Below are 11974 nucleotides of genomic sequence, written 5' to 3'. Positions count from 1 at the left end.
AAACAATTCAGAATTACCAGATGGTCCCTGACTTATGATGGTTTGACTTATAATGTTTCAATTTTACGATGATATGAAGTGATATTTATGATAAATTATATGATATAGTCAAAGTAATATAAAATAGGCTCTGTGTTAGATGATTTTGCCCAAATTTAGGCTCATGTAAGTGTTCTGGGCACGTTTAAGGTAGTAGGATAAGCTATGATATTCTGTAGGTACTGGTAAGTGTATTAAATGCATTTCCAGCTTACAACATTTTCAACTTGTCATGGGTTTATCAGGATGTAACCCCCATAAGTTGAGGAGTATCTGTTCTTGGCATATAAAGAGCCAGGAAAAGCTCAACTCACATCTAAACAAGATAATCAACAGATGCCAACTCTGAGACGACACAGATGTTGGAATTACCCGACAAAGACTTTAAAGAAGCTAAAATAAAAAAGCTCCAAAAAGTAAAAACAAACTATCCTGAAATAAATGAAAAGATAGAAAGTCTCAGAAAAGAAATAGAAGATATTTTAAAAATGAAAATTTTAGACATGAAAAATACAATAACAAATAAAAGAACTCACTGAATAGGATCAATAGCAGAATAGAGATGGCGGAGGAAACAGCCAGTGAACTTTAAGGCATCAATAGAGATTATCCAAACTGAAGAGCACAGAGAAAGAAAAAAAAAACCTGAAAGAAATGAACCAAACTTTAGGGACTCAGAGGACAATAATGAAAGATCTAACATTTATGTCACCAAAGTTCCAGAAGGAAAGAAGAAATTATGGTGCAAAGTATCTGAAGAAATACTGGCTGGAAATGTTCCAAATTTGGTGAAATGTACAAACCTACAGATTCAAGCAGCTCAGGGAACCCCCAGAGAGGGTAAACCTAAAGAAAATCACACCCAGACACATCACAATCAAACTGTGGAAAACTAAAGACAAAGAAAAAAATTGAATGCAACCAGAGAAACACTATGCATTACTTGTATGGAAACAATAATTCAAATGATTGTGCATTTCTAATCCGAAATCATGAAAGCCAGAATAAAGTAAAACATTTTTAAAGTGATGGGGAAAAAGTACTGTCAACCCAGAATGCTAAAGCCTGCAAAAAATATATTTCAGGAATGAAGGTGAAATGAAGACATTTTCAGGTAAAAGAAACCTAAGAGAATTAATTGCCAGTGAACTTGCTCTAAAAGCCCTACTAAAAGAATTTCCTCGGGCAGAAGGAAAATGATATCCAAATGAGATGTAGGGGGAATAAACTGTTTTGTGTTTTGTGTACTCACAACTATAAATAAACCTACTTATCCCCACCCTGTATAGAAGTGAAAAACACCATCAGCAATTGCCATTTATAGAACATCCCACTCAACAACCACAGAATATACATTCTTTTCAACTGCACATGGAATGTTCAGAAAATCAAACCACAGCCTGGCTTGTGTGGCTCAGTGGTTGAGAGTCAACTGACTTATGAACCAGGTCATGGTTTGATTCCCAATCAGGGCACATGCCCGGGTTGCAGGCTTGATCCCCGTAGGGGGCGTGCATCATTGATGTTTCTCTCTCTCCCTCTCCCTTTCTGTCTCTGAAATCAATATATATATATATATATATATATATATATATATATATATATATATATATATATATATAATGGTTTTTTTTGTTTTGTTTTTTTTTAAAGATAAAGATAAGATGATGGCCAAGTGCTTATACTGCAGCTGCCATCCTAGGGTCCATGATTCTTTCCTCCAGGCATGCTGTCTGCATTCATTCATCCATTCAATAAATACTTGCTAAACATCCATGATGCCTATGTCTGGCACAGAGCCCTGTCCTTGCTTTCCTCTGTCCTGCACCAGGCAGTGCTGCTCACAGAGGTGGTGGTCAGTAAACCCTGGGTGCGTGAATGATAACCACAGAAGGCAGGCTTTTAAAATACAGGGTTACTAGTTCCCAGTGAAAGCCACTCTGCCACAGCTCAAATTAGCACAGTGTGGAGTGATGGGAGGCGGTCTGGGCAGTGGGTGGCAAACACTCTAAGCTTCTAAGAGTCACCTTGCCCCACGGCCCCTACCCCTGGCATTACAGCCCTTGGGGAAGGAGGACCGGAGTGTGTGTCAGACTTGATGAGCATCACTCCCCGCCAGCCTCCTGGAGGAAGTGGTGGTGTCTGGGTTTTACCTGATCTGCATCCCTTTCCGGCAGGAGCACATGTCCTTGCGCAGGAAGAGGCTGTTGAGCGTGACGGCCCCGATGAGGAAGAAGAGCTGCTTCACTGCCTGCCTCACGAGCTCGGGGTCCAGGCCGTTCTGGCACATGGTGCTGTAGAAGTAGCTCAGCTGCTGCAGGACGGAGGTCATCGTGTAGGCGTCCGTGTCGTCGATGCTGGACGACCGCTTGCGGAAGCCCGTGGGCTTCAGGCCGGAAATGCCCTGCAGACTCTCGTACTCCAGCATGCCCGGCACTGCAGGGGGGACACCCAGAGGACTTTCTCACTGCTCTATGTGCCTGTTTCAGGAGGTGCGACATTTTCTACAAGAGTTAGTAGTGGGTGTAGTTGTGACAAAGCGATAGAATCAGGTGGACGGGACAGACGCTGTTTTCAACAGGGCAGCAGCCCCTGGCTAGGCTTGCAGACCTCTTCTTTCAGAATTGCAGGAATGGAAGCAGGTTAGCATGGTAGCTCATGGTCTGCGACCATTTGCAGGGGTCCTCAAACTATGGCCCGCGGGCCACATGCAAATACAAATATTGTATTTGTTCCCGTTTTGTTTTTTTACTTCAAAATAAGATATGTGCAGTGTGCATAGGAATTTGTTCATAGTTTTTTTTTTAAACTATAGTCCGCCCTCCAACGGTCTGAGGGACAGTGAACTGGCCCCCTGTTTAAAAAGTTTGAGGACCCCTGATTTAAAGTATTTACATTTCAGAAAACTGAAGGAAGTAGGACTTTAGGATTTCAGAAACACCTGTCTAAGACCCAGGATTAGTCATATAAATAGCTGCAGCTCTTCCACGGTTTTCCCCTCAGGATGAATCGCTCTTACAGGAAAAAACTATGAACCATGTACTTTTATATATGGGATTGCTTCAAGCAAACAAAGAATTAAAAGGTACACATATACACAACTACGTTTTCTTGGTTTTAGAAATTATATTCTTTATAACCACACATTGTAACCATACACCTGATTTATTTTTTAAGGCCTCAATGTTACTATAAATATTTTTGGTTATCAATTCTTTTCTTACCTATTATTGGTTGAATGTTATTTTCCATGACGATAATGAACTGATGATATATTCGTATAGCCACATCACTAAGAATCTGTCTGTATTCTGACAGGTCAAAATTGTTCAAGCAGTTCTTGTTCTGATGTGGACTGTTATGCTTCATGAATTCCTGAAAGTAATTTGGGGCATGTAAATATTAACATAATATAGACACATAGGAAATGAAAATACTATCTCTATTAATGATGTTATAATCCGCTTCTACTATACTCCCACACTTTACAACTTAATGTCTGATTTGTATCAAAAAGGTTCTTGATGTTTGGAGTAGCACTTATGTTCTATAATTAACTAAGTGTCACTGTACTGCCTGCTCCTCCTACAAATACGTGCCCCCAGGCCTGTAAGCCACAGTAGAAAACCACTCCCATGGAAGCTCGCAGAAAAAAACTGCAAAGCACCCAAGGATACAAACTGCTATAAGAGGACAGTAGATAAACGAGATTCATGAGTTTATAATTGCAGATTATAGACTACTCTGAAATATTATATTAAACTGATAAGAACAGATACTACACTTGATCTTAGCCAAAAGGCCGAGAAGCGATCTGAAATATTATAAAATATGTGCTATGGACTGACTGTTCATGCCCCCCCCTGGTCCCCAATTCATAAGTTGAAGCCCTTACCTCCTATGTGGTTATATTTAGAGATTGGGTCTCTAAGGAAGTAATTAAGGTCAAATGAGGTCATAAGGGTAGGGCCCTCATCTGTTAGGATTAGTGTTATAATAAGAGACACTAAAGAGCTCAATCTCTTTCCGCCCTCATGCAGAGAAAAGGCCATGTGAGGACACAGCAAGAAGATGGCTGTCTGGAAGCCAGAGAGAGAGGTCTCACCAGATACCAGCGCTGCTGGCACCTTGGTCTGGACTTAAGTCTCCTGAACTGTGAGACAATTACTTTCTTTGTTTAAGTCATCTGGTCTATGGTATTTTGTATATAGCAGCCCAGGCAGATGAATACAATATGTTTAACATGTCCCAAGAGATAAAAGGAAAACATTAAGACAAGAATAGGACACTATGATAAAAGGCAGAGGTGAAAAAGAACCATTAAAATTTTAGAAATAAAAATAGAGTAATTGAAAAAATAGACAGGGGAAAGAACATTGTGTACATGGCTGAAGGGGGCAAAAATAGGACTAAAAAGTAAATGCTGTTGTATAATATAATATCCTCTTCCATTAATGCCTCATAGATGCAAGTTTTTCTTAAATGGACAACCTGTGTCTCCCCTCTTCTTCCCACCTCCCCTCCCCTACACACTTCGGCATTCCTTTTAGTCAGAGCTTGGATCTTCTTTACTTATTTCTCCTTTTGTTCAATAGTTCCAGTAGGAATACTTTTATATTTTGTTTTACTTTCTCTTCATTGGGACAATTGGCTATCCATGTGGAAGAAGATATGAGTTCATGACCTCACAAGTCAATGTAGAATAGCTAATCGCACCAATTTTGGATAGGTAAAAGCATAATTGTAAATTCTAAATTTGAATTGTAAGAGTTTAGAAGAAAGTAAGAGAATATCTTCATGATCTCATGGTAGGGGAGAATTTCTTGAAACATATAACATAAGGATAGATTTAAGTACATAAAAATTCAAAAACTGTGTATGAAAAAGAACTCCATAAATAAAATTAGAAGATACACCACAATCTATCCATAATATATAAGATTTTCTATAAGTAAATAAGAAAAAATCACCCCCCAAAAAATAAAGAATAGATGTAAATAGGTAGTTTAAACGGAAACCCAAATGACCAATAAGCATATGAAATGATGCTTGATCTCACTGGCATCAAGTAATTTCAATTGAAGTCAACAAGGTCTTGTTTTATGCCCATGAGCTTGGTAAATAATGTCTGTCAATACTAAGTGTTGGTGAAGGTCTGAGACACTGGAAACTTCATACACTACTGAGTGAGACACTTTATAAAATGGTGCAACTATTTTGGAGAACAGTAAAAACCCTAAAAGCCATTTTGTTATTATTTAATCAATGAAATTCTGCTCTGTGAATACTTGGAGGTGGAAAACTCCTTTATGATGTCAGTCCCTTCAAAATGGCCAAGGATTTACGGACTATGAGGGAACAACCAGAATTTTATAGAGAACAGCTCTGAAGAAACAGGCATGTTGAACTAAAGGCTGTAGTTTAGAGTCATAATACTAAAAACTTCAGAATTTCACAATCAGAAAGAAACTTAAAAATCATCTAGTCTACCCCATTGATTTAAAACTCAAGGACACTGAGGCTCAGTACCGTGCCCAAAGTCTAAGCCTCTTTTTAGAAGTCTTCTGCTTGTCACTTCTGTTACCTGGTGATAGGAGGTTGACCTCTTGGGTGAGGAGGCGGCCAGAAAGCCAGTGAGAGCTGGTGCCCCAATTCCTACCCCCATAGTGAGCTCTGGCTCATGAGGAGGTTATAGATCAGCAGTCGGCACAGAACACAGAGCAGGCAAGCATTCCTACCTCTTCTCCACTGTACTGCTTCAGGCAATTGAGGAAATGACAAGTATTGGAAAGCCAAAAGGACAGCATCTCAAAGTCTTCTAAATGCTCCTTAAAAAAACAAACAAAACAAGAAAAGACAAAGGTGGAGTTGGTGATTATTGGTGCCTCTGAGCAACATCAAACTTACCTCACCTGTTGGTTAGTCTCTTTGCCCAAAATGGAGTCCTCTTTTAGTCACTAAAGCCTTTATTAAATTTGTGCTATAATGGTAGGCCCTTATGTTATTTAGCAGGTTACTTGTTTGAAGCTTAAATCGGGCCCTGCAGGAATACCAGAGAAATGTCATCTCGGGCCTTGCCTTCCAAAGTTCCCACTCCACTGGGAGGACGGACATAACATATGGGACACAGTAATTAGGTGGCCGATTGCCCATGTGGTGGATGTAGACTGTGCTCAGAGGATGGAGGGACCATGGGAAACCAGGGCAGCTGAGAAAACCTGAGAGAAGCGAGGGGATGGTCCTCCTTGAAAGCAGGGGACAGACAAGAGCTCAGGATCCAGGACTGTTGGGGAGAGCACCCCCCACTTATGGGACAGGACGAAGAGGAACAACGGAAAAGGCAGAGGTATGGTGATCAGAGAGGTGAAAGGAACACTAGGGAAGTCCTGGGATTTGAAAGACAACATACAAAGTTGTCAAAGAGATGTTGCTACTGCTTCTTTCCATTTTAGGAGAATAGGAATTACAGCAATACCACTGGATTCAGCAAGAGGAATCACCGGTGGTCTTTTTGTGGAGTGACGGGGTAGAAGCCAGATGGCAAGGGATGAAAAAGAGAACTGGTGGAGAGCACTAGTTTAAACACTTTTGGCAGAAGGGGAGATGGGGGTGGAGGCAAAGGCACCGTGGCTAAGGGTGTGGGGCCAAGTGAGGGTTGCTTCAATGTGCTGTGCACCGGAGCGGAAGGGGCAGGTACAGGCACCAGCAAAGGCAGCGGACAGGGAGCCGTTGGGGAAGCTGAGACAGAAGATGCTGGTGGGAAAGTATTTATACTCCTCGTGTCAGGCATCTTTCACTTTCTAAATATTTAAACATTCCAGAGCAGCAAGACGGGGCAAATACTGTGTGCCTGCATCCTGGGATACAATGCAAGTGTGTCCTAAGAAAACCCGATATATGAAAATATGGACAGGGGAAATATCCACATATGGGAGGCCCTTCCTAGGACGCTCTGGTGGCTACTGTGAAGACAAAGACAATAAAGGACCCAGGACCAAAGAAATGCTAATTTTCTCCTCTTAACTCCAGATGAATTCTTGGTACAAAATTTTACTCTAACCTCTCATACATCCACTGCTTTTATTCTTCTCTTTTCCTAGGATATTTAAAATAGGATTTAATTACTCATGATTTCTACTAGAACATATATTTTACTAAAAGTGAGACAGGACCTTTTGGCAACTAAAAATTCAGTATATCCCAACATCAAAGATTGCTCCCCACGTGGAAGGGGAATGAAAATATTGGATCTGTGTTTTACTGCTTTCTACTAACATGCAGCTCGTCTTTGTTTCTGAGTTGGGACTAAGGGTGCACAATGTAGTTTTAGAAGGGACAGTTATAGACGAGTAATTTTTCAGGCCTTCCCATTCCTCACCTTTCACACTTCCTACATTACAGCTGGGACTCTGACACCCTGAGGGGATAGAAATAGAGGGTGGTGGCTACGAGGCTGTAATCTCACAGGTAAGCCTTCAAGGTCAATTAGCAGATTCCTACCCTTGGGGATCCCTGACCTAACTTGTCTTTTCCTAACAACTTGGCTTCTTTCACCGATTGGGCCTCAGACTGGTTCGAGGAATCATGTGGTTCACCAAAGCCAGGAGGTAAAGGATGGGCATCTGGTCATCCCCACAGATGTTGCTAAAGGACCTATCATTCCAAGGGCCAATGTCAAAGGTAGTTCCTACCTTAACCACTTGCTTGATGCCATTAATGATACTGTTCATGAGGGACTTGAGCATGCTGGCGTCATTGAGAGAGTCTGCGTAGCGTACGCACATGAACAGGATGTGAGCCGGCAGCCCGGGGATCATGTTCACCACCACGCCGCGGGGCTTCAGGTCTGGAGCGGAAAGAGTCAGTGAGGATGACCGCTGTGGTCAGCTCTCCCCCGAAGGAACCTCTGACTATGGGGCGGGGTTATTTGCTTTTCTGTGCCCGATGCACTCCATGCAATGCCTGAATGCACAGGCATGTCTTTTCTGTTTGAGGAATTTAGTTTGGCTCTTCTTTTGGCAAAAATGTTCAGATGCTACCTGCTCCTCTTCCTTCTCATTTGCAAAGTGCCTTCTCCCTGATGTGGAGACCCCGATTTCAGATCTCTAGCGTAAGAGAGGAACCGCAGTACCAAGCATCCCACCCTCATCTCTATGACGAGGATGCAATACGATCTCTGCCTTGAATCTGGAAAACAGGAGCACGACAGTCCCGCAGAGGAGGCCTTGCCGGCTTGGAGAGGAGAGAGTGGTGGGGAGACAGGTGGGATGAAGGGGAGAGAGAAGCTTTATAGAACAAATTAAGATAAGGAACAAAGACCTCCCGGTGGCTGCATAAAAACGGGGGGACAAAGAGGAGGCTCCAAAGCTGTGCCCCAGCGAGGGTGGAAAGGAAGGGTAGGGGTGCTCCTTCCTCCCTTAGATGAGGAGGTAGTAAGGCTGCACAGCGGCTTTCCGCTCTGAGATCCTGGGACCAGTTGATAAAGAGGCATGTGGTTGTCATGGTGAAGACAGTCTCGTCCCATTAGTTCTCAGACCACCAACCCTTGAGCATGATGCACATGGACATTCCTGCAACCAGGGTGTTGCTGGGAAGCCCCAGTCACATTGCCTGCAAATACACTTCTCAGCAGAAGTCAAATAGGGCACAGCAGCCACGCTCACTCCCACCAAGGACCCTGTTCTGAGACCCGAAGCTGCGGAAGCGAGTCTTCTATCCGGGCCCTGTGATTAGGGCTGGGAGGAGGTTAGGGCAGTGCTTCTCAGCTGAGGGAAATGCATCCCCACGGGGTATTGGCAATGTCTGGAGATACCTTTTTATTGCCATGACTAGAAGTTGCTACTGGCTTCTACAGGTGGAAGCCAAGGATGCCTCTCAATATCCTACAATGCACAGCACCGCTAACAAAGAATTACTAGTATCTGCTCAACATGGCCGAGGCTGAGAAACTCCGGGCTAGTGCAAGAAGCAGTGAAAGAAGAGAAGGGACTGCCAGCACTCAGGACTGTGGCAATGGCTGATGTTCAAGTTTGCAAAATAAAGCCAAAATTCAGAGTTCCAGGTTTCACTACCAAGAATGAGGTTTTGAATGAGCTTGGCCTCGTCTTCCCTCTTGTACTCCAGCATTCCCAGGTACTCCTTGGGTCCCGAGGACAAGTGCACATCATTGGCTGTAGACAGACGTAAACAATTAGTTAAACACTCAAAAACAACGCCCACAGGCTTTATAATAGGACTCTTCATCTCCTTCTACCCTATTCTGACTGGTTGGCACCGGAACTTCTGGGGATTTCAGATCAATGAAAACTTTCTTGAGTGCTGAAGAATTTCTTCTGATAGTGATTCTTATCTGTGAGTATATCAGTGAGTATAGCTTCTGCTGAAAAGGTTGAGTTATCCTTGAAGAAACACTTATGAGTGCCTGGCACGCATCCAGCACACTGGGATACGAAAGCAATCCAAGAGGTGGCCCCTGTCTTTAAGATCTGATGCTACAGTTAAGGAAGCAAGATTCACGAAACAGTTGGTGTACAAAGTTCCAAAGTGCATGACCCTGAGGAGACTGTATTAGTGTCCCATGTGCTGTAAGAAATTAACATGCAGTGATTTAAAACAACACAAAATTTTAATCTTATAGTTCTGGAGATCAGAAGATTAAAATGGATCTCATAGGGCTAAAATCAATCAATCAGCAGAGCTGTGCTCCTTCTAGAAGCTGTAGGGGGAGAATCCATTACTTGCCTTTTCTAGCTTCCAGAGGCTATCTGAATTCCTTGGCTTGTGGCCACATCACTCTAATCTCTGCTTCTATCATCATATCTCCTCTCCATCTACTTCTGTTTTCATATCACCTTCTCTCACTCTGACATTCCTGCCTTTCTTATGGTATTGGGTCCATGTGGATAATCCAGGATAACCTTCCATCTCAATACCCTTCACTTAATCCACCTGCAGATCTCTTCTGCCATGTAAGGTGACATATTTACAGGTTCCCAGGATTGGGAGAGGGACATTTGGGTGGGCCACAGTCTACCTTCTGGTCCCCAAAGATTCATGTACATTCTGAGAGAATGAGGTCTCATGACAGAAGCAGAGGTTAGAGAGTCAGAAAGATTTCAAAAATGCCATGCTTCTGAATTTTAAGATGGGGGAGGGGCCCACAAGCCAAGGTATGTGGTGGCCTCTAAAAGCTGGCAAAGGCCAGGGAATGGACTCTCCCTTGAAGACTCCAGAAGAAATGCTGCCTGGCTGATTTTAGCACAGTGAGCACCATTCTGGACTTCGGACCTCCAGGTCTCTAAGAGGATAAATCTGCACTCTCTCAAGTCACTAATTTTGTGGTGATGTTATAGCAGCCACAGGAAATTAACACAAGGGCCATTAGGATTCACACAGAGATGAACTGAAGCTGTTGAAAATGCTTCTTGAAGGAGGTAGCACTCCAGTTGGGCCAAGAGAAGTGAGTAGCCTTTGGTGGATGAAAAAGAAGGTGGTGTAGATAAAGAGTTACAGAACTCTCTTCCTACTGCGTGAGAATTTCTCTTTTAACTTACTAGCTCTGTTCCCTTGGAGACTGATAAAGGTAGAGTGTCAACTGCTTTACTAAGCAACACTGTTTATGATAAGCATGACCTCTGGCCCTGGCTGGGTGGCTCATCCTGTTTCTCTCTCATATTAATGTCTCTCTCTCTCCCTCACTCCCTCCTTTCCTCCTTCTCTCTCTAAAATCAATAAAAACATATCCTTGGATGAGAATTTTAAAAAAGAATTCAATAAGAATAAAAAAAGAATGACCTCTGATTGGTAAATTGCATCGGACCAGGAAGAACAATAAATGAAGCAGATGTATCTGATAAGGATACTTTGGGTATTCTTTTTTTTTTTTTTTAATCTTTATTGTTGAAAGTATTACATAGGTCCTCCTTTCCCCCTTAACTTTGGGTATTCTTGAGTGTGAAGACTTATATGTGGGCATGTTCCTTGCAGGAACCCTGGAAGCTAATGCCACCTATGCAGTGTTTAGGAGATATTGGCTTCCCACCAACAGTCATGTGAATGAACTTGAAGCAGATCCTTTAGCCCCGTTTAGCCTTCAGATGACTGTGTCCCTGTTGTCGACTTGACTGCAACTCAGAGCCAGAAGCACTGAGCTAAGCTGCTTCTAGATTCTTGACCCTCAGAAACTGTGTGAAGCAACACACAGTGTTTGTTGTTTTAAGTTGCTAAGTTTGGGGTAATTTGTTATGACAATAGAAAACTAATACAGGAAGGGAAGCTGATGCATTTCTGCTTTAGACACGTTGAGTTGGAGGTGATAAGAGAAAGGCAAAGGAGGTAATCTTAGAGGCAAAAGGACTGAGACTTTGGCAAAGAGGTGAGGAGTGGGAGGTAGGCTGTGGAAGTCCTTATGCAGAGATGGCAGTTCATTCATCCATTCCAACAATGAGGACACAACGAGGGTTGGGAAGGACAGACGTGGTATTATCTGAGGGGTGGTGAGCGATCTGCCTGCCTCAAAGGATCTTTCTTTCCATTCCCCATCACTGAGCCCCAAAACCCTGCCAGTTGAGAATCATTCCTTTGGGTTTCAAAGACTTTGGGCCACATCAAAAACTAAACATTTCATCAACACATGTTGACCTTAGCTGAAAGTTCAAGAAATAAGAAAATGAATGTTATTTCTCCCACCTTTTCCAATTGTCTTAGTTAGACTCTTGACTTGGTCTTGTAGCTTTTTAATCACTCTGTCCTTCATGTCTAACTCTTCTTCGAGATCCTGCAGAGATCAAAAGAAACAAGATCAGTAGCTTAGAAGCATCTACATTGATTTTTTGGTAATAGCTTTATTGAGCTATAATTTGCACCCAATTCACATATAGTTTATAGATTACTATACTACACAAAGGTTTGTATATAGTCTGTGTGTAATCATCAC

General features: G+C 42.5%; 1 protein-coding gene and 1 pseudogene across 1 annotated transcript; both read right to left on the bottom strand.

Moving 5' to 3' along the window:
• Nucleotides 1-2188: 2188 nt before the first annotated feature.
• LOC102439235 (unconventional myosin-Vc-like) lies at nt 2189-11815 on the bottom strand (the record flags this gene model as incomplete). Its single annotated transcript, XM_006108857.2, has 6 exons — nt 2189-2475; nt 3264-3414; nt 5778-5867; nt 7731-7885; nt 9111-9209; nt 11728-11815. Coding segments are annotated over 6 exons (870 nt in total), but the record flags the coding sequence as incomplete, so codon positions are not given.
• LOC111824674 lies at nt 3630-3853 on the bottom strand (annotated as a pseudogene).
• Nucleotides 11816-11974: the final 159 nt, after the last annotated feature.

Source organism: Myotis lucifugus, unplaced genomic scaffold, assembly GCF_000147115.1.
Source record: "Myotis lucifugus unplaced genomic scaffold, Myoluc2.0 scaffold_3952, whole genome shotgun sequence".
Classification (NCBI taxonomy): domain Eukaryota; kingdom Metazoa; phylum Chordata; class Mammalia; order Chiroptera; family Vespertilionidae; genus Myotis; species Myotis lucifugus.
The sequence above is the reverse complement of the archived record's forward strand: the minus strand, read 5'-3'. Positions and strand labels throughout refer to the sequence as shown.